Genomic DNA, 20,616 nt, shown 5'->3' with positions numbered 1-20,616 from the left:
CACGCATGCGGAGGCATATCGGAGGGCACATGAAACTTTATCTTGCGCCAGCTCCAGCGCACATGCACACGCTGGCCAGATGATTTTGGGCCTTGGGAAAGGCTGTTTCATTCTCCAGATGCTGAGCTAGGAGATCCACCTGCTGCCCCACCACAGTCAGGCAGAGTGCCAGACGCATCTCCTAGCTGAGCCAGTGCGAAAAGCAGCTCAGAGAGGTGGTCGCCCGCAGGAAAAAATGCTCCAGGGTGGGCGTGGCGGGGGGCAGCCACCTCCCTGAGCTGCTTCTCATGCTGGCTCCACAGGAGACACACCTGGCGCTCTGCCTGCTTGAGCTGCCCTGGTCCCACTCTGGCTGCGATGGGGCAGCAGGCATGTCTCCTAGCTGAGCCAGTACAGGAAGCAGTTCAGAGAGGTGGCCACTGCCCACCCGCCAGACCTGCCCTGGAGCATTTTTTCCTGCTGGCGGCTCCGGGCTGGAACTGAAAGCCGCCGCTGCTGCCGTACCTCACAGGACCCAGCCCCGTGGCTGCTGGCTTCCAGCAGCAGCGGCGCCCCATCAATCCCTTACAGGAGCCACCAGTGGGAAGAAATCCTCCAGGAAGGAGAGCAGCTCATTGGGAAGACTCTGGCAGGCGGGTGAAGCGGGAGCAACATAGCTCCCTGACTAGCTGCTCTCCTTCCAGGCAGTTTTCTTCTTGCTGGTGACAGCTGTTGGCCACAATTCTGCGCATGTGCAGGAAATTGAAGGAGGTGGAATGTGCACACACACACATACACAGGGAATTAAGGGGCGCACGCCCGTGCACGTATGCCCCCTAGAGCATTCCAGGAGAGCCGCGAATGGCTGCCCTTTACTGGCTATAGGGCATTGCACCCCTAGACACTTAGACACAAGAACAGTTTTTTCCCCAATGCCATCAGTCTGCTAAACAAATACAGTGGTACCTCATGATACGAACTTAATTGGTTCCAGGAGGAGGTTCGTAAGGTGAAAAGTTCGTAAGATGAAACAATGTTTCCCATAGGAATCAATGTAAAAGCAAATAATGCGTGCAAATTCTTCAGGAAAATCCCAAACTTTAGAAGGGAGGCGAACAGAGGGCAGGGAGGAGCAGCTAAAGGGGGCGGGTGGAAGAAGCAAGGCTAGGCTAAAGGGTGAATGGGAAGGAAGAAAGGCAAGGGGGGCGCCCCTCCCTTTTCTTTCTTCAAAAGACACCGTTTCAGTGCCTCTGCAAGCACGTTGTTCTCTGCAAAATCTTTCCTCCTCCAAGCCGCCCCTCCCCTTCTTCAAAAAAAGGGGGAAAAAAGAAACCCCTTCATCCCAGCAGCAGCGGCTTGGGTTCGTAAGGTGAAAATAGTTCGGAAGAAGAGGCCAAAAAATCTTAAACACCGGGTTCGTATCTTGAAAAGTTCGTTAGAAGAGGCGTTCGTAAGATGAGGTACCACTGTAATTCCCTCACCACTGTCAAACTAAAGGCTGTATTACTATTACTACTAATTTTTCTCAATCATTCCTATCACTCATCTCCTTCCACTTACGACTGTTTGACTGTAACTTGTTGCTTGTATCCTTACAATTTAGATTAATATTGTTTCCCAATTGCTTATTTGAACCCTATGACAATGATTAAGTGCTTGACAAACTTATCTTTTCTTTTACGTACACTGAAGAGCATATGCATGAATGACAAATTCCTTGCGCGTCCAATCACACTTGGCCAATGAAAAATTCTATTTCTAATTTTGTAACTTTCTACTTTCCTATATAACATGCTTCATTGAGTCTTAAGAATTTAACTTAAAGAAAGAAGAAATCCATGTGATCTTATCTACATTGTTTTAGAATGTAGCAGTAGTTAAACCTGCGGAGGTGAAGCCGAAAAAGCCAAAACGCAGAAGATGGTCTCTGTAATCTGAATAGATCAGAGGCTGGGAGACCCTTCGAGACTGAAGGACTATGGGGAAGAAAAGAGGTGTCCTATTAATCCCTATGGTGGAAGACAGCTATCCAACAAGAGAAGGGATTCTCTCACTAACCCAGCCCTGAATTACCCGTGAGCGTTTTTCTAAATATAGTAGGCATGGAGCCCTGGCGAGCCGCATAGACTGAATATTGAATTGTGTAATGGAGATACCCGATTCTTAGTAAAAAGAGATGGCTCCACAGAGAAGTGGCAGCAACAAAGAATCGCTCCAATCTTATTATAGCAGCAAGTGAATGTGCAAGCAACGAAGAGTTTACAAAAGTGTCAAAGGTAAAGAAGAGACTTTTTTGGCGTGTGGATTAAAAACAGAGAGGAGAACTAATGGAGGGAAAAGATAGCTATTGATTTAAAACAGAGCTGAAAAGACTTGCAATCTGTGGACTGTTGAACTGTAATTTTAGAAGAATTGCATAGAGACTGAAATTGTGAGTTTGATCTGAGACCGAGAGATCTGAGATCGAGGGATTGGTGTTAGAGGCAGGAAAAAACAAAACAAAACTCTGAGGTTAGACTCCATAGTGATCCTCTACTGATTATAGAACGGAAAAAGAAGCAGACCCTTTCCTTTTGACTTTTCATTTGACTACCCTTAAAACTTTACCAGATTAATCCAGAGGATCTAGAATAATTGCTTATAAGACTGTTTGAACATGCAAATAATATTGAGGGGAATTTAAGACATATATATATATATATATATAGACTGTTGCATATTATTAATAAGAAAAAGCAATATAATGAATTTTTATATTTTACAAGGTACGATATTTAAGATACATATATAAATATAAGCTATTGTAATCTGGTGTTCTTCTATTATCTTTCCCCTTTTTTCTTTCTTGGTTTCTTTTTGTGCCAAGCCTTTTTCTTTTTCCATTCTACAATACTATGGCCTTTTCTTTTACTCTTTCTTGTTGAATATACAAAATCTAAAGATATAAGAAAGACAGTGACTTTTTGTAGACATGAAAACTGTACTCTATCTCGGACATAGACATTTCTAGAGACTGAGTAGACCAGTGTCTTAATTGGAAGTGACGAACAGATGTGTTGACAACTAGAGACAACAGAGAGACTAAACAGTTCGGAAGCAGAGCACAGAATCCAGCAATAGAAACCTGGAGCAATGTTCACTTCCCTCCAAACCGCCTCCTCTTACATTAGAAAGTTAAAAAGAAGTTCATAATTGTATGTTTGTATATCTAAATACTGTATTGTTTGATATTCTCGACGATATAAGATAGCCTTAATCAATTTAAGATTTTTTTAGCCAAAAGTTAATCTGAACAGATGTGTTGACAACTAGAGACAACAGAGAGACTAAACAGTTCGGAAGCAGAGCACAGAATCCAGCAATAGAAACCTGGAGCAACGTTCACTTCCCTCCAAACCCCCTCCTCTTACATTAGAAAGTTTTTAAAAAGTTTATAATTGTATGTTGGTATATCTAAATACTGTATTGTTTGATATTCTCGACGATATAAGATAGCCTTAATCGATTTAAGATTTCTTGAGCCATAAGTTAATCTATATTTAATAATTTAGTTAATTTAGTATCTATTTAAGACATTTATTCAAACAAATTAACATTTATAGATTCAAAGCTTTAAAATAAGTAAAATACCAAAGTTCTAATAGTAATATTAGTAGTATCTGGAGAAATATCTATTAGTCAGTAATATTAGTAGCATTATTTATCATTATATTTCATTATTATTAGAAGTATTATCAATTAAATATTATTATTGATTATTATTAATTAATTCTTTTCAGTATTGATATTTATATAATCAGTAGCAAATTCTTTTTATAATACATAATATTTATATAATACTAAAACCTATATTCCTTTAGTACTGTACTATTCTATAGAATCTATTACTTGACATTAGATCAGTAAATCTTTGGTAAATATAATCAGAAAGTTAAATTTAGTTACTATATTTTGTTTTTAGATAGATATTAGGGAATACATATATTATATACATATATATTAAGATACTAAGAAATCTGGATACTATATTTTATTTTTACATGTCTATTTACACTTCTATTACCTTAAGTTAAAACTTATTTCCAATTTCTTAATTATAACTTTACAACCTTACAATTTTTATATATCTAAATAATCTGTATTGTTTGCTATTCTTGACATTATAAGATAGCCTTAATCAATTTAAGATTTGTTTAGCAATATGTTAATCTATATTTAATAATTTCGTTAATTTAGTATATATTTAAGACATTTACTCCAATAACATTTATACATGTCTATTTACACTTCTATTACCTTAAGTTAAAACTTATTTCCAATTTCTTAATTATAACTTTACAACCTTACAATTTTTATATATCTAAATAATCTGTGTTGTTTGCTATTCTTGACGTTATAAGATAGCCTTAATCAATTTAAGATTTGTTTAGCAATATGTTAATCTATATTTAATAATTTAGTTAATTTAGTATATATTTAAGACATTTACTCAAATAAATTAACATTTATAGACTCAAGCCTTTAAAATAAGAAAAAAAAACCAAAAAAATAATAGTAATATTAGTAGTATCAGGAGTAATATCTATTAGTCATTAATGTTAGTAGCATTATTATATTTCATTATTATTAGAAGTATTATCAATTAAGTTATTATTATTAATTATTATTAATTCTTTTCAGTATTAATAATATTTGTATAATTAGTAGCAAATTCTTTTTATAATACATAATATTTATATAGTACTAACTAATACTTCCAAAAAGTTGTAAAAGTGATTACTTGTTTTTATGTTTGTTTTATGTATTTTTGTATGTCGGTTTCGTATGTTGTTTTTAACAAAAAAACCTTAATAAAGATTGTTTTAAAAAAATAAAAGCTATAAAACCATAATGTATAAATATTTTTAAAACAATAGAATAGAATTACAATCAAAAATAAAATTAGAGTTAAAAGATAAGACGGGAGAGAACATAATGTGCAATGGGATTTTATCTTCATCCATCAATCACTCCTAGTCCCTCATTGAGACCCCAAGCCAACTGCCAGAATCAGGTCTTCAGGGATCAAAAAAATCAGAAGGGCGGGAGCTGATCTTGCCTCAGGGGGTAAAATATTCCAAAGGGCAGGAGCCACAGCAAAAAAGGCTCTTCTTTTGTGCTATGTTTAATAACTGGCCGGGCAGTAACTGAGGTTCGATTCATAACAGGGTTCAGTCATATTTATTAACACCACAGAGAATAGCGCACCAATCTGAGGTAAAACAGTTCCTGACAGCTTTTTAAATAGGCAGCTGTCCGGTGGAGCAATCAATCACCATTGACCAACAATTCAGCTCCTAGAGGAACACCAGAACGCTGCATTTTGGACCCGGCCAGCAGAATTCCCTGTCCAAAGGCCTACACCAGTGATGGCGAACCTATGGCACAGGTGCCACAGGTGGCACACGGAGCCATATCTGCTGGCACACAAGCCGTTGTCCTAGCTCAGTTCTAACATGCACGTGCATTCCAGCAGGCTGATTTTTGGCTTGCACAGAGGCTCTAGGAGGCGTTTTTGGCTTCCAGAGACCCTCCAGGGGGAGGGCGTTTTTACCTTCCTCCGCCTCCAGGGAAGCCTTTGGAGCCTGGGGAGGGCAAAACACGAGCCTATTGGGCCCATCAGAAGTTTTGAAACAGGCCACTTCTGGCCTCCAGAGGGTCCCAGGGAGCGGGAGAAGCTGTTTTCGCCCTCTCAAGGCATAGAATTACGGGTGTGGGCACTTACATATGTGCAGTAGCGCGCACACATGCTCTTTCGACATCTAGGGAAAAAAAGGTTCGTCATCACTGGCCTACACCATGCCTTTTTTGCCAGCATGGGTGAGGTGGATCAGTCTCCCTGGGGTGGGGTGGTTTCTGAAATAACTTCGACCCATGCTATGCAACTCTTTCTTTGGTTTTGTCTTCGTTAACAGTAATGGTTCATCCCCCATCTTCACAAATCGCACCTCAAACTCTCTCAACGACCTAACCCAAGTAGACTTCACTATAGACCGTGTTGAAAAAGCAATCCGAGACCTTAAACCTTCTCTATCAGTCGGACCAGATAGTCTTTGCGCATACTTCCTAAAAAAACTTTCTTCAGCTTTAGCCGAACCACTAAGCATCATCTTTCAAAATTCCTTCAGGACCAGCACACTCCCCAAGCTATGGTCAAAAGCAGTAGTCATCCCCATCTTCAAAAAAGGAGACCCTTCTGTCGTTGACAACTACAGACCAATTTCACTATGCTGCATCTCATGTAAAGTCATGGAATCAATTATAAATCAATCAATCACCCTTTACTTAGAATCTAATAACCTACTCTCTAACAAACAATTTGGATTCAGAAAGAAATTATCTGTAAAAAATATGACTTCAGCAACCGAGTTGTCGAAGCGTGGGACTCATTACCTGACTCAGTAGTGTCAACCCCTAACCCCCAACATTTTTCCCTTAGACTATCCACAATTGACCTCTCCAGGTTCCTTAGAGGTCAGTAAGGGGCGTGCATAAGTGCACCAGTGTGCCTTCCGTCCCCTGTCCAATTGTCTCTCCTTATCTCATTTATCTTTTCTTTCTTTCAAATATGTTCACCTATACTTTTATATCTTTTCTTCTATTCATTTCTTTAGTTATATTACTACATATCTATTCTCTTCAATGTGTATTATGTATTGGACAAAATAAATAAATAAATAAATAAATAAATAAATAAAATAAAATAAAATAAAATAAAATAAAATAAAATAAAATAAAATAAAATAAAATAAAATAAAATAAAATAAAATAAAATAAATTTTAAAGCTGATAACCAAATCAACAGCCAGTGCAGTTCACAGAACAGTGGTGTAATATGCACCATTCTAGAGTGCCAAAAACTGCCTGCCCTGCAGCACTCTGTACCAATTGCAGCTTCTGAGTGCTGTTTAAGGATAGTCTAAAGATGAAATGGCCAAGGCTTCAGTGACCCAATGCAGGGACTCCTGATCCAGGAAAGGCTGCAACTTGTGGTCAACATGAAAATATGCAAAGGTTCGCCTAGCCTCTTTGAGCAGGAGTTGTGAGCCCAGGAGAACCACTGAGTTGCAGACTAGGTCTATCAACCCCATCCAGAACCAAGGATGTTAAACTCCCATATCTTCATCCACCCAAAGCTATTTAGTCTTAACAGCTTTCAGCCAAAGATTTTTGTCCCCCATTCAGGCCCCTACATGATCCAGGTACCATTAAAGGGCAGCAACAGCATCCCTCGGATCACAAGGTACAGATATAAAGTTGAGTATCATCAGTTTACTGATCATAACTGAACCCAGAGTGGCAGATGATGTCACCCAGCAACTTTATGTTGAAGTGAACAGGGAATTGGGGAGAGTACCAAGCATTATGGCATGCCACCAAGGAGGATCCATGGACTGGATGTCTCAATCCCTATTAACACCAATTGAAACAAGTCTTAGGGAAAGGATAAAAAACTTTGCGGCCCAACCCCAAGCCCCATAACTGGCCCCAAAGGATAATATGGCCATTAGTATTGAAGGCTCTGGAGAGGTCAAATAGACTAAGGATAGTTGCACTATCCTCATTCCATTCAACAGAGATCATCAATAAATGTGGCAAGACCAGAAGTGGTATTCAGTTCGTTCTGTCAGTACCAGGTACTGTAATGGTTGGGTTTCCAATATATGACGATCAACCAGCATTGTATGTTAGGAGAAAATAGTGGTACAGTATTACTTTAAGAGCTAGGTAGCAATTATCAGCTAGGCTGCAATTTAGTCATATAAGGGAGACAGATATGATGCTCTTTGTTACATTCTGTAGTTGCATTCTGTTGAGCTGTTGTTGCATTGTGTCTGTTCTGTTGCCTTACATTGTATTGTTGGTGTATATATGCTGGTTAGTATTAATATCTGAGCTGTGTGCAATGTACTGTGTAGAGAGCTGTGTGCCATATATTGTGTAGAATATACTATACTGATGTAAAGGTATTTGCTGTATTAATAAGAGAATAAGCTGTGTGCTAATAGTAAATAGTACAGTATATCTGCTGTGTGCGAAGGAGATAATATATGTAATAATACATGTACCCGCTGTGTGCGAAGGAGATAATATATGTAATACTATATGTACCTGCTTTGTTTAAAGAAGATGGACTGTATTATAATTACTGTGTAAGATTATGGAGATATTGTATACCTTGTAAACAATACCTTTACTATATGTCGGCTTGTATTATTGACTGAACAACCACCACTGCCACATGTACTCTGGTTCAAATACAGTATTTCTATCATTGGCTGATAGACCAGTGTACAATGCTGACAATGGTTATGGGCCCAGGAATTGGGGCTTCCAGAGAGAGTGCGGCTCCCAGAGAGAGAGTGGCTTCCAGAGAATGTGGTTTCTAGTGTGTGACTAATTTGCTTGGTGTGTTAAATACAGTGAATACTATAGGTTTTTTTTTATTGTAATGAATAGTGCAATCCTGGTCAGTAGAATGTGATGTGCTATTGTAATATGGAGGACTCTGGGATGTGATACTTGGTTTACTACTTTGAATTCCTGAGCATGGAGAAGATGCCAACACTGGATAAGCAGTTGATTAATATTTGTGAAACATGTTTAGCTGCTGAGTGCAGGGGTTTGGAATCAGCTTTATTTCAGTGTCAGCATTGAAACTGTTACAGAAAATGTTTTGCAGTGTGGAGGGGAAACCCCCCCCCCCCAAAAGAAACTGTTTTGCGCTAGTGGATTAAAGGCAGAGACATGTTGTGAGCAGAGATGACCTTGCCATGGCTGAAGGACACATGAGAAGACACCACAACCACATGAAAGAAAGGACATTGTTTATTATATGGAGGGCCAGTTATCTAAGTTTTGAAATAAGTAAAACCAACAATGGAGAAGTGCTAATTGCCCATAATGTTGTAGATATGGGTAATGAAGAAGAAACAAACCAGGAATGTAAACCAAGATTTATGTGTTGTGTAATGAAGAATGTATGTAAGACTTGTGAAGTTAATGTAAGCAATGCAATGTTTGTATTAATTATAAGATAACCTGGCTATGAGCAAGCAGACTACTATGCTAATTAAGGGCTGAAGTATGTGAGCAGCCGGAAAGAGCAAAGTTGAATGTTTATTGTTAAAAGTGAAACTATGTTAACTATGTATGTTATGGTATAATGTTTTGAGGGTCTGAAGTGAATGTTTTGCAGCAGCAGTTAATGATATAGAGATCCCTATTAATTCTAAGTGAGGATTGTAATAGTAAGAGACATATGCTGTCAGAGGAGTTTAAGAATAAGAGATGTGTGTCTTTAGTGAATGCATTGCAACAGCAGTGAAGACTATTGAGACCCCTATTATGAGGAGAGGAGTGTAGTAGTAGTGAGAGATCTCTGTATTTAGAGGAGAAATGATGTGTGTTGTAAGAGGAGAAGAATGTAGTAGAAGGAAATGAGTATAATAGTTAGAGAATAGTAAGAGAAGCTTTGAAGGTGAAAATCCATATGTATGGTAATACTGAGTCTTTGAAGAGAAAAATGGATTGGTAAAGTAAAACCTATAGAAAAGGTGGAGTTTACCAAATATAGGTTTGTAGCACCTTTAGGGGAGGAAATATGGATTGGTAATGTAAAGCCTAAAAAAGGTGGAAATTACTAAAATAGTTACAAGATGGACTAGAAGGTAGATTGTTAGTGGATAAAAGTTTCTAGAAATGTGACTCCTTTAGGGAAGGTAGAGGAAAATTTACTAGTTTGAGAAGGTAAAGATAGTTTACCAAAAGGGGAGTAAGAGAAGAAGGAGATTGAAACTGACATGATGGTTAAATAATGGTTAAATGCTGATAGAGAAAGGATGTAGTTAATTATGAGATGGGTATATATTTGAAAACCCAACGGGGAGATTGTCAGTACCACGTACTGTAATGATTAGGTTTCCAATATATGACGATCAACCAGCATTGTATGTTAGGAGAAAATAGTGGTATTACTTTAAGAGCTAGGTAGCAATTATCAGCTAGGCTGCAATTTAGTCATATAAGGGAGACAAATATGATGCTCTTTGTTACATTCTGTAGTTGCATTCTGTTGAACTGTTGTTGCATTGTGTCTGTTCTGTTCTGTTACCTTACATTGTATTGTTGGTGTATATATGCTGGTTAGTATTAATATCTGAGCTGTGTGCAATGTACTGTGTAGAGAGCTGTGTGCAATATATTGTGTAGAATATACTATACTGATGTAAAGGTATTTGCTATATTAATATGTGCTGCTCTTTGTTACATTCTGTAGTTCAATTCTGTTGAGCTATTGTTCCATTGCATCTGTTCTGTTACCTTACATTGTATTGTTGGTGTATAGATGCTGATTAGTATTAATATCTGAGCTGTGTGCAATATACTGTGTAGAATATACTATACTGATGTAAAGATATTTGCTGTATTGATAAGAGAATAAGCTGTGCGTTAATACTAGATGGTATATTATATCTGCTGTGTGTGAAGGACATAATATATGTAATACTATATGTACCTGGTTTGTTTGAAGAAGATGGACTGTAAGATTATGGAGATATTGTATATCTTGTAAATAATATATTTACTATATGTTGGCTTGTATTATTGACTGAACAGTCACCAATGCCACATGTACTTTGGTTCAAATACATTATTTCTATCATTGGCTGATAGATGGAATGCTGACAAGTTCTATCTATTTTAGGTGAACCAGTAGCGCTGACCCACTCCTGCCTATCTGCCTGGACAAAACAACATCGCATTTATTTACCTTTTTGAGGCTGTGCGCATATGCGGAAGGCTGTATGCATGCACATAGATTGCGCATATGCTTATATTTGCAAACCTAGGGAAGGCAAGTAAATACCATCCCTGGACAAAACCATTAAATTGTAACATAATTGAATGGTTGAAACTATTTTTTTACTGTAAATTCACAATTACAAACCCAGACCATTTGTTAACCACTCCCGCACTCACAAGGTAGAGATATAAAGTTGAGTATCATCAGTGTACTGATCAAATCTGAACCCAGAGTGACAGATGATCTCAGCCAGCAGCTTTATGTAAATGTGAAAAGGGAATTCGGGAGAGTACCAAGCATTGTGGCATGCTGTTGTACACACTCCTGGTTAGTTGGAGGATGATGAAGAAATTGAGGACTCTGATACAGATAGTGTTTATGAATTAGTGGTGGGCCCAGGGTTACAGGTAGTAGAACAGAGGGAAGGCCAGCAACAGGATGGGGCTATGAGTCCAGAATCTAGCGAGGAAGAATCAGACGTTCGCTGGGTAAATCCTAAATTCAGAAGGGTCCAAAAACGTAAAGAATAGGTGTTTGGAAGAAGATATTAAGGGGAGGAATGGGTTAAATACTGTAGTGATGTATTTGGTACGTCAGGGGGTCAGTGGGGAAGAAGGGTGGAGTTTCAACATTGCCGAGTGAATGATGGAAGGTTTCCATTCCACTTCCAAGCAAGCAAAAGCATTCTGTGTTGATTTACAGTAGGTTCTGCTGTTTTAGAATCATGCTGTGAGTACATAAATCTTGTTAACTAGGAGAAGGGTAGAATGAATGCGAGGAATGCAATTAAGAAAGATAACGGGCTGAGAGCAATGTGCTAGAATGAACTGTATTTGAACCCGGAAGGGAAGAGAAATAAAAATGGAGTTTCTTTGTTTATGAAATACTGCATTTAGTAAGAGTTATTTGTAATTGCTAAAGTTCGAACAGAAATCAAAACAGCATGCCACCAAGCATTGTGACATGCCACCAAGGAGCATCCATGGGCTGGATGTCTCAGTCCCTATCACCCCCAATTGAAACCAATCTTAGGGAAAAGAGCAAAAACTTTGCTGCCCAACCCCCAACTCCATAATTGGTCCCAAAGTATAATACAACCAATAGTATTGAAGGCTGTTGAGTATTGAAGGTGATGGACCAAGGATGGTTGCACTATCCTCATCCCACTCTCAACAGAGATCATCAACAAATGTGGCAAGACCAGAGGTGGTATTTGGTTGGTTCTATCCAGTTTAGGTGAACCAGTAGCGCTGACCCACCCTTGCCTATCTGCCCGGACAAAATGACATCCCATTTATATACGTTTTTAAGGCTGTGCACATGTGCGGGAGGCTGTACGCATGCACAGTGGTGGCGCATGTGCTCACATTTGTAAACCTACGGAAGGCAAGTAAATACCACCCCTGGACAAGACCATTAAATTGTAACATAAATGAATGGTTTGAAACTATTTTTTCCTACTGTAGGGAAGGCAAGTACTGTAGGGAAGGCAACGGCTACTTCAGTTTCAACCACAACAACACACGAGCACACAACAGATACAAACTTAAACTGCTGTAAAGTCGACTGCAGAAAATACAACTTTAGTAACCGAGTAGTTGATGCATGGAACTCACTACCAGACTCTAGTATTGTCACCTAAGCCCCAAAACTTTACCCTTAAACTATCTAACAAATGTTAGAGTAGTAGATCCTTGGAACAAACTTCCAGCAGACGTGGTTGGTAAATCCACAGTAACCGAATTTAAACATGCCTGGGATAAACATATCCATTGTAAGATAAAATACAGGAAATAGTAAAAGGGCAGACTAGATGGACCATGGGGTCTTTTTCTGCCGTCAGTCTTCTATGTTTCTATGTTTCTATCTACCGTTGACCTCTCCCGATTTCTAAGAGGTCAATGAAGGGCGTGCATAAGTACACCAGAGTGCCTTCCATCCCCTACAAACATAGAAGACTGACGGCAGAAAAAGACCTCATGGTCCATCTAGTCTGCCCTTATACTATTTCCTGTATTTTATCTTAGGATGGATCTATGTTTATCCCAGGCATGTTTAAATTCAGTTACTGTGGATTTACCAACCACGTCTGCTGGACGTTTGTTCCAAGGATCTACTACTCTTTCAGTGAAATAATATTTTCTCATTATCCCCTGTCCTACTGTTTCTCTTTTACTAGTATCATGTATATAAATATTATATCTTTGTATACCACCAATACATACTTGACAAAACAAATATCACCCTTGGACAAGATCATTAAATAGTAACATAAATGAATGGTTTGAAACTATTCTTTCTACTGTAGATTCACAGTTACAAGTGGCTAACAATGGTTTATCCCAGCAATAAGATATGTAAAGTGTGCTGGAGTGGCTAACAAATGGTTTATCCCAGGCATGTTTAAATTCAGTTACTGTGGATTTACTGACCACGTCTGCTGGAAGTTTGAATAAGGCTAACATATCTTATTGCTGGGATAAACCATTTGCTAGCCACTCCAGCACACTTTGCATATCTTATTGCAGCTTTGTGCAACTCCATCTGCATGAGTGGTCAGACCAGGGGTTGTTAGACCAGGAGAGGGGAGAACTCAGTTCCAAGTCAATAATCAGCAAGGAAACACATTGATGATCCTCAGTTGGATTATTTTGGACAGCTGCTTGCTCCCTTTACTCTACCACACAGAGTTACTGTGGGAAAAATATGAAAATAAGTACAGTATTGAGAATTATAATCCAAAACATGTAATACGGTAGTACCTCTACTTATGAACTTAATTCTTTCTGTGACTAGGTTCTTAAATAGAATAGTTTGTAAGAAGAAGTAATTTTTCCCATAGGAATCAAGGTAAAAGCAAATAATGCATGCGATTGGGGAAACCACAGGGAGGGTGGAGGCCCTGTTTCCTCCCAGGAGATTCGTAGAGAGGCCCCATGGAGGCTTCTCAACACCTTTTCTGGCCCTGTTTCCTCCCAGGAGATTCCTAGAGAAGCCCCACAGAGGCTTCTCCCTGCCTTTTCTGGTTACAATTTCAGAGGCTCGGGTTTGTAAGTGGAAAATGGTTCTTGAGAAGAGGCAAAAAAATCTTGAACATTCGGTTCTTATCTAGAAAAGTTTGTAAGTAGAAGCATTCTTAGGTAGAGGTACCACTGTATTTTACAATTATATTTGTTCTCACCAGATTTGGAATACTGTGTTCAGTTCTGGAGACCTCATCTACAAAAAGATATTGATAAAATTGAACGGGTCCAAAGACGGGCTACAAAAATGGTGGAAAGTCTTAAGCATAAAACTTACCAGGAAAGACTTAATGAACTCAATCTGTATAGTCTGGAGGAGAGAAGGGAAAGGGGGGACATGATCGAAACATTTAAATATGTTAAAGGGTTAAGTAAGGTTCAGGAGGGAAGTGTTTTCAATAGGAAAGTGAACACAAGAACAAGGGGGCACAATCTGAAGTTAGTTGGAAAGATTAGAAGTAATGTGAGAAAATATTTTACTGAAAGAGTAAAACTTCCAGCAGATGTGGTCGGTAAATCCACAGTAACTGAATTTAAACATGCCTGGGATAAACATATATCCATCCTAAGATAAAATACGACATAATGGCGACATAAGTGAGCCTTAAGACTCTTCTGAAAGGCGAGGAGGGTGGGGGCAGTTCATACATGTAAGAATGATACATTTTATTTAGTTGTAAAAATTGAATTCACATTTCATTATTGAAAATATATCTCAGCGTTTCCAGTTTCCAAATCAATAATAATAAATGCATTTGTAATTTCAGTAACTTAAAGGTTACTACAATTGCACTGGTATTGGAGATTACCTGGGGGGTGGGGAATCAGTATACTGTATTCTATTAATACATGATTTGAAAAGCACTTGACAATGCTGTGATGTTTAATTAAGGGGTTATCTAATTTAGAGTGGATAGTTAACTTTGAGTGCTTAAGCAATTGTTTAAATAAGCTCAGTTTAAGAGATAACAGTATATCTTATGTAAAAAAAATCAGTTCACATACTGAACTTTGCTACCATGCGTTTAAAGGGTTATCTCTTGAGTTATAATCTTTTGGCTGATACCTTAAAATACAACCTAGTCATTCAGACCTGAAAAACTATTCATTAAAGTTTATTTAGATAAGTGCTGTGTATAGCTTTGCTTAGAATAACTCCAAATGGAGTAAATGATTGATGATATAGTATATACTCCTTCATGTTCTATTTTTGGAATAATTGCAGATGAAACCTTTAAAAGTGCTGCTGTCATTGTTCTTTCATTTCTTCTTTAATTTCTGATAATAATTCCTAATCTTAAGTATGGGCAGTTAAATATTTCTTGTTGCATTTTAAACTATGGAGGCAGAAAGATGCTACTGGAGTCCTCTTGCGAGGACCCTAGATATTACTGAATATTTTTGGTATTAGCTGAAGATTATGCAAAGATATTATGAAAAATTGCAACCCATTTCTTCTTTGCTATTTCTATTCAAAAGAAGGCACACCATAGTTTGATAGCTATGGGAAAAAAACTCTATTTAAACTATATCTGACTCATCAGTTTAATTCAGTAGTGAAATCTACTGACCTTCTCTTTCTATGCACACACTCCACCATTGTCCGTTTGTCGATATTGATTGCAGATATTGTAGATGAAGAGGGTGGTGGTAATAAATGGACAATACTCTGGATGGAAAGAAGTGAGAAGAAGTGTACTCCAAGGTTCAGTTTTGGGATCTTTACTTTTTAATTTATTTATTAATGATCTGGATGTAGAAGTAAATAGTGAAGTAGCAAAGTTTGCTGATGACACTAAATTGTTCCAGGTAGTGGAACTCCAGGAAGACCTCTCAAAATTGAGTGAGTGGGCAACAAAGTGGCAAATGCATTTAACCTAAACAAGTGCAAAGTTATGCGTATCAGGGCAAAGAACCCCAATTATACCTACCAACTGATGGGGACCAAGCTTTCTGAGATAACCCAAGAAAGGGATCTTGGGGTTTTGGTGGATGGCTCAATGAAGATGTCAATCCAGTGTGCAGCAGCAGTAAAAAAAGCAAATTCCATGCTTGGTATGATTACGAAGGGAATTGAAAACAGGTCGGCAAGTGTTGTATTGCCTCTGTACAAATCAATGGTGAGACCACACTTGGAATACTGTGTACAGTTCTGGTCACCGCACCTCAAGAAGGATATAATGGAACTGGAAAAGGTGCAAAAAAGGGCAACAAGAATGATCAAGGAAATGGAGCACCTCCCTTACGAAACCAGGTTGGAATGCCTTGGTTTCTTCAGCCTTGAAAGATGGCGTTTAAGGGGTGACTTGATCGAAGTGTATAAAATCATGCATGGGATAGAAAAGGTGGATAGAGAACAATTCTTTTCTCTATCACACAATACTAGGACGAGGGGGCACTCCCTAAAGCTCATAGGTAAGAAAATGAGGACAAATAAAGGGAAATATTTCTTCACCCACATTAGGGTTTATGGAATTCACTTCCAGAAGAGGTTGTGACAGCTGTCAGCCTGGATAGCTTCAAGGCAGGATTAGACAGATTCATGGATGCCAAGTGTATCAGTGGTTATTGAAAGGGATGTCCATGTGCCGCCTCTATGTTGGTGAGACAGGCAGGATTCCCTTGGGTATCATTTGTTGGGGGTCAAGGGAAAGGGAGGGTCTTGCCTTCTCTTTCTGCTCAAGATCCCCATGTACAATTGGTGGGCCACGGTGTGACACAGAATACTGTATTTGATGGGCTTTGGCCCGATTCAGTACGGCTCTTCTTATATTCTTATGTTCTTATGCACAAGCTTTTTCACCCTCTACGCATGTGCAGAAGGCTTTGCGCATGTGTAGAGAATTAAAAGCAAGAAAATGGCAATACCCAGGTGGGTAAGTGGAGATTCGAGCTGCCACCGCTACCAGTTTTCCGAACCACTTAGGGCCACTGCTACCAGTACGCCCGAACCGGGGCATACTGGTAGGATTTCACCACTGATTTAATTCTGCATTTTACTTAAAATTGAGAGTTAGAAAATACAGTTATACCTTGTCTTACAAACTTAATTGGTTCCGGAATGAGGTTCTTAAGGTGAAAAGTTTGTAAGACGAAACAATGTTTCTCATAGGAATCAATGGAAAAGCGATTAATGCGTGCAAGCCCAAAATTCACCCCTTTTGCCAGCCAAAGCGCCTGTTTTTGCACTGCTGGGATCCCCTGAGGCTCCCCTCCATGGGAAACCCCACCTCCGGACTTCTGTGTTTTTGCGATGCTGCAGGAGATTCCCAGCAGGGGAATCCCACCATCACAAAAACGAGCGCTTCACTGGCAACGGAAGTCTGGAGGTGGGGTTTCCCAGCGAAGGGAGCATCAGTGAAATCGCAGCATCGCAAAAACATCAAAGTCATCAAAACCCCACCTCCGGACCTCTGTGTTTTTGCAATGCTGTGATTTCACTGAGGCTCCCCTCACTGGGAAACCCCACCTCCAGACTTCTGTTGCCAGCGAAGCACCCATTTTTGCACTGCTGGGATTCCCTTGCAGCATCACAAAAACACGGAAGTCCGGAGGTGGGGAGCCTCAGGGGAATCCCAGCAGCGCAAAAACAGGTGCTTCACTGGCAACGGAAGTCTGGAGGCAGGGCATCCCAGCGGCGGCGGTAGGTTTGTAATGTGAAAATAGTTTGTAAGAAGAGGCAAAAAAATCTTAAACCCCAGGTTTGTATCTCGAAAAGTTTGTATGACGAGGTATCACTGTATATTTCCTACCACACTTTGAACATTTGGCTTCAAAGATTGGATCAGTCTTCTGATAAGGCTCGTAGAATGAAAAGAGAATGGGACCTTTGTCTTCTTTTCCACTCTATTGGTTATCGTACCCAGAACACTCACTTGTCAGTAAGCTAGATATCCTTAACATAGCAGTGCTGATGATAACAATAAGATTAATAATGATAATGACAAATAAATTCAGTAGTATCACTTCCTGCCTAGTGGTACAGATAACAGCCTTTTTTCTTTAGATGTTGCGGCTGCAAGCTGAAAAAATGGAGAAACAGCAACAAAGTTCACGGAAACATCACAGACGCGCTCCCAGGTATTATTTGTGGAAAACAGTATGATTTAGAATATTCTCCCCCAATTTTTTTTATTTGCAAAGCAAAGATATACAGTGGTACTTCATCATACGAACTTAATTGGTTCCAGGAGGAGGTTCGTAAGGTGAAAAGTTCGTAAGATGAAACAATGTTTCCCATAGGAATCAATGTAAAAGCAAATAATGCGTGCAAATCCTTCAGGAAAATCCCAACCTTTAGAAGGGAGGCGAACAGAGGGCAGGGAGGAGCAGCTAAAGGGGGCGGGTGGAAGAAGCAAGGCTAGGCTAAAGGGTGAGTGGAAAGGAAGAAAGGCAAGGGGGGCGCCCCTCCCTTTTCTTTCTTCAAAAGACACCGTTTCAGTGCCTTTGCAAGTACCTTGTTCTCTGCAAAATCTTTCCTCCTCCAAGTCGCCCCTCCCCTTTCTTTCTTCAAAAGACACCCTTACAGTGCCTTTGCAAGCACCTTGTTCTCTGCAAAATCTTTCCTCCTCCAAGCCGCCCCTCCCTTTTCTTTCTTCAAAAGACACCGTTTCAGTGCCTTTGCAAGCACGTTGTTCTCTGCAAAATCTTTCCTCCTCCAAGCCACCCCTACCTTTTCTTTCTTCAAAAAAGGGGGAAAAAAGAAACCCCTTCATCCCAGCAGCAGCGGCTTGGGTTCGTAAGGTGAAAATAGTTCGGAAGAAGAGGCAAAAAAATCTTAAACACTGGGTTCATATCTTGAAAAGTTCGTTAGAAGAGGCGTTCGTAAGATGAGGTACCACTGTATATGAAGATGTGCAATGTGATTTAATTCAGCTGTTTACATAATATACTAAATTATGCGTTCCATATTTTCTTTTCTTCCCTTCAATTGCATCTGATTCTTGGTCAAGTAGTTTTTTTGGTAAAGTTTTTCAGAAGTGGGTTGTCCTTACTCCTTCCTAGGCTGGGAAAAAGCGACTGGCCATGGCGGCTTTGTATGTAAGGTAGGATTAGAACTCATGGGCTCCTGGTTCTAGCCTGATACCTTAACTGCTACACCAAACTGGCTCTACATATACAGCAGAAAAATATTAAAAGAGGGCCATGCAGAAGACAATCAAGATCTGTTTGATGTTGCCACAGAATGTAAAAGTAAAGGTAAAGATTTTCCCTGTCCTGACTCTAGAGGACGCTGCTCATCTCTGTTTCTTAGCTGTGGGAGCTAGCATTGTCCGACAACACTTCCATGGCCATGTGACGGGTGTGATTATATGCTGAGGGACATGTTACAAGGTTATCTTCCCATTGAAGTAGCACCTATTTATTTAGTAGCATTTGCATGCTTTCAAAAGACTAGATTAGTAGGAGCTAAGGCTTGAACAGTAACTCACGCCTATCACATCATTTTATTTATTTATTTATTTATTGGATTTGTATGCTGCCCTCTCCGCAGACTCGGGGCAGCTAACAACAATGGTAAACAACATGTAACAATCCAATTTAATAAAACAACTAAAAACCCTTATTATAAAAAACCAAACATACACACAAACATACCATGCATAACTTGTAATGGCCTAGGGGGAGAGAATAACTTAACTCCCCCATGCCTGGTGACAAAGGTGGGTCTTAAGAAGTTTGCAAAAGACAAGGAGGGTGGGGGCTGTTCTAATCTCTGGGGGGAGCTGATCCCAGAGGGCCGGGGCCGCCACAGAGAAGGCTCTTCCCCTGGGGCCCGCCAAACAACATTGTTTGGTTGACGGGACCCAGAGAAGGCCAACTCTGTGGGATCTTATTGGCCGCTGGGATTCGTGCGGTAGAAGGCGGTTCCGGATGTATTTTGGCCCAATGCCATGTAGGGCTTTAAAGGTCATTACCAACACTTTGAATTGTGACTGGAAACTGATCGGCAGCCAGTGCAGGCCGCGGAGTGTTGCAGAAATGTGGGCGAATCTAGGAAGCCCCATGGTGGCTCTCGCGGCCGCATTCTGCACGAACTGAAGTTTACAAACACTTTTCAAAGGTAGCCCCATGTAGAGAGCATTGCAGTAATCTAACCTGGAGGTGATGAGGGAATGAGTGACTGTGAGCAGTGACTCCCTGTCCAAATAGGGCCTTTTAGGTCAACCAGCCTCATTACCGGACTCAGTAGTGTCAACCCCTAACCCCCAACATTTCTCCCTTAGATTATCCACAATTGACCTCTCCAGGTTCCTAAGAGGTCAGTAAGGGGCGTACATAAGTGCACTAGCCTGCCTTTCGTCCCCTGTCCAATTGTCTCTCCTTATCTCATATCTCATATATCTTTTCTTCCTTTCATATATCTTCTTCTCTACTTTTATATCTTTTCTTTATATATAATACTTCATGTCTATCCTCTTCAATATGTATTGTGTATTGGACAAAATAAATAAATAAAATTAAATAAATAAATAAATAAACCAGCCCAGCATCTTAATTGCTAGGCTGCCACATGCCCATCACAGAAGGTAGGACACTATAAAAAAGACATTGAAACATTAGAGAAGGTGAAAAGAGAGCAACCAGGATGATAAGGGGACTGGAAACTAAAGCATTTGAAGAGTGGTTGCAGGAACTGAGCATGGTCAGTCTGGTGAAGAGAAGGATCAGGGGGTGACATGATATCAGTGTTCCAATACTTGAGGGGCTGCCACAGAGAGAAGGGGGTCAGACTGTTTTCCAAAGCACCAAGGCCAGACAAGGAAT

The 20,616-nt window shown here is 39.6% G+C and overlaps 1 protein-coding gene across 1 annotated transcript in view; it reads left to right on the top strand.

The window, feature by feature from the left end:
- The window catches only part of IQCM (IQ motif containing M), a 154,554-nt gene that overhangs the window by 50,428 nt on the left and 83,510 nt on the right, over nucleotides 1–20,616 (top strand). The window contains exon 7 of the mRNA XM_070758155.1: nucleotides 17,855–17,928. Coding sequence (XP_070614256.1) covers nucleotides 17,855–17,928 — 74 coding nt within the window. The remainder of the gene's footprint in view (nucleotides 1–17,854; nucleotides 17,929–20,616) is intronic.

This window comes from Erythrolamprus reginae, chromosome 7, assembly GCF_031021105.1.
Source record: "Erythrolamprus reginae isolate rEryReg1 chromosome 7, rEryReg1.hap1, whole genome shotgun sequence".
Lineage (NCBI taxonomy): Eukaryota > Metazoa > Chordata > Lepidosauria > Squamata > Dipsadidae > Erythrolamprus > Erythrolamprus reginae.
Note: the sequence above shows the minus strand (reverse complement) of the source record. Positions and strands in the feature narration are given on the sequence as shown.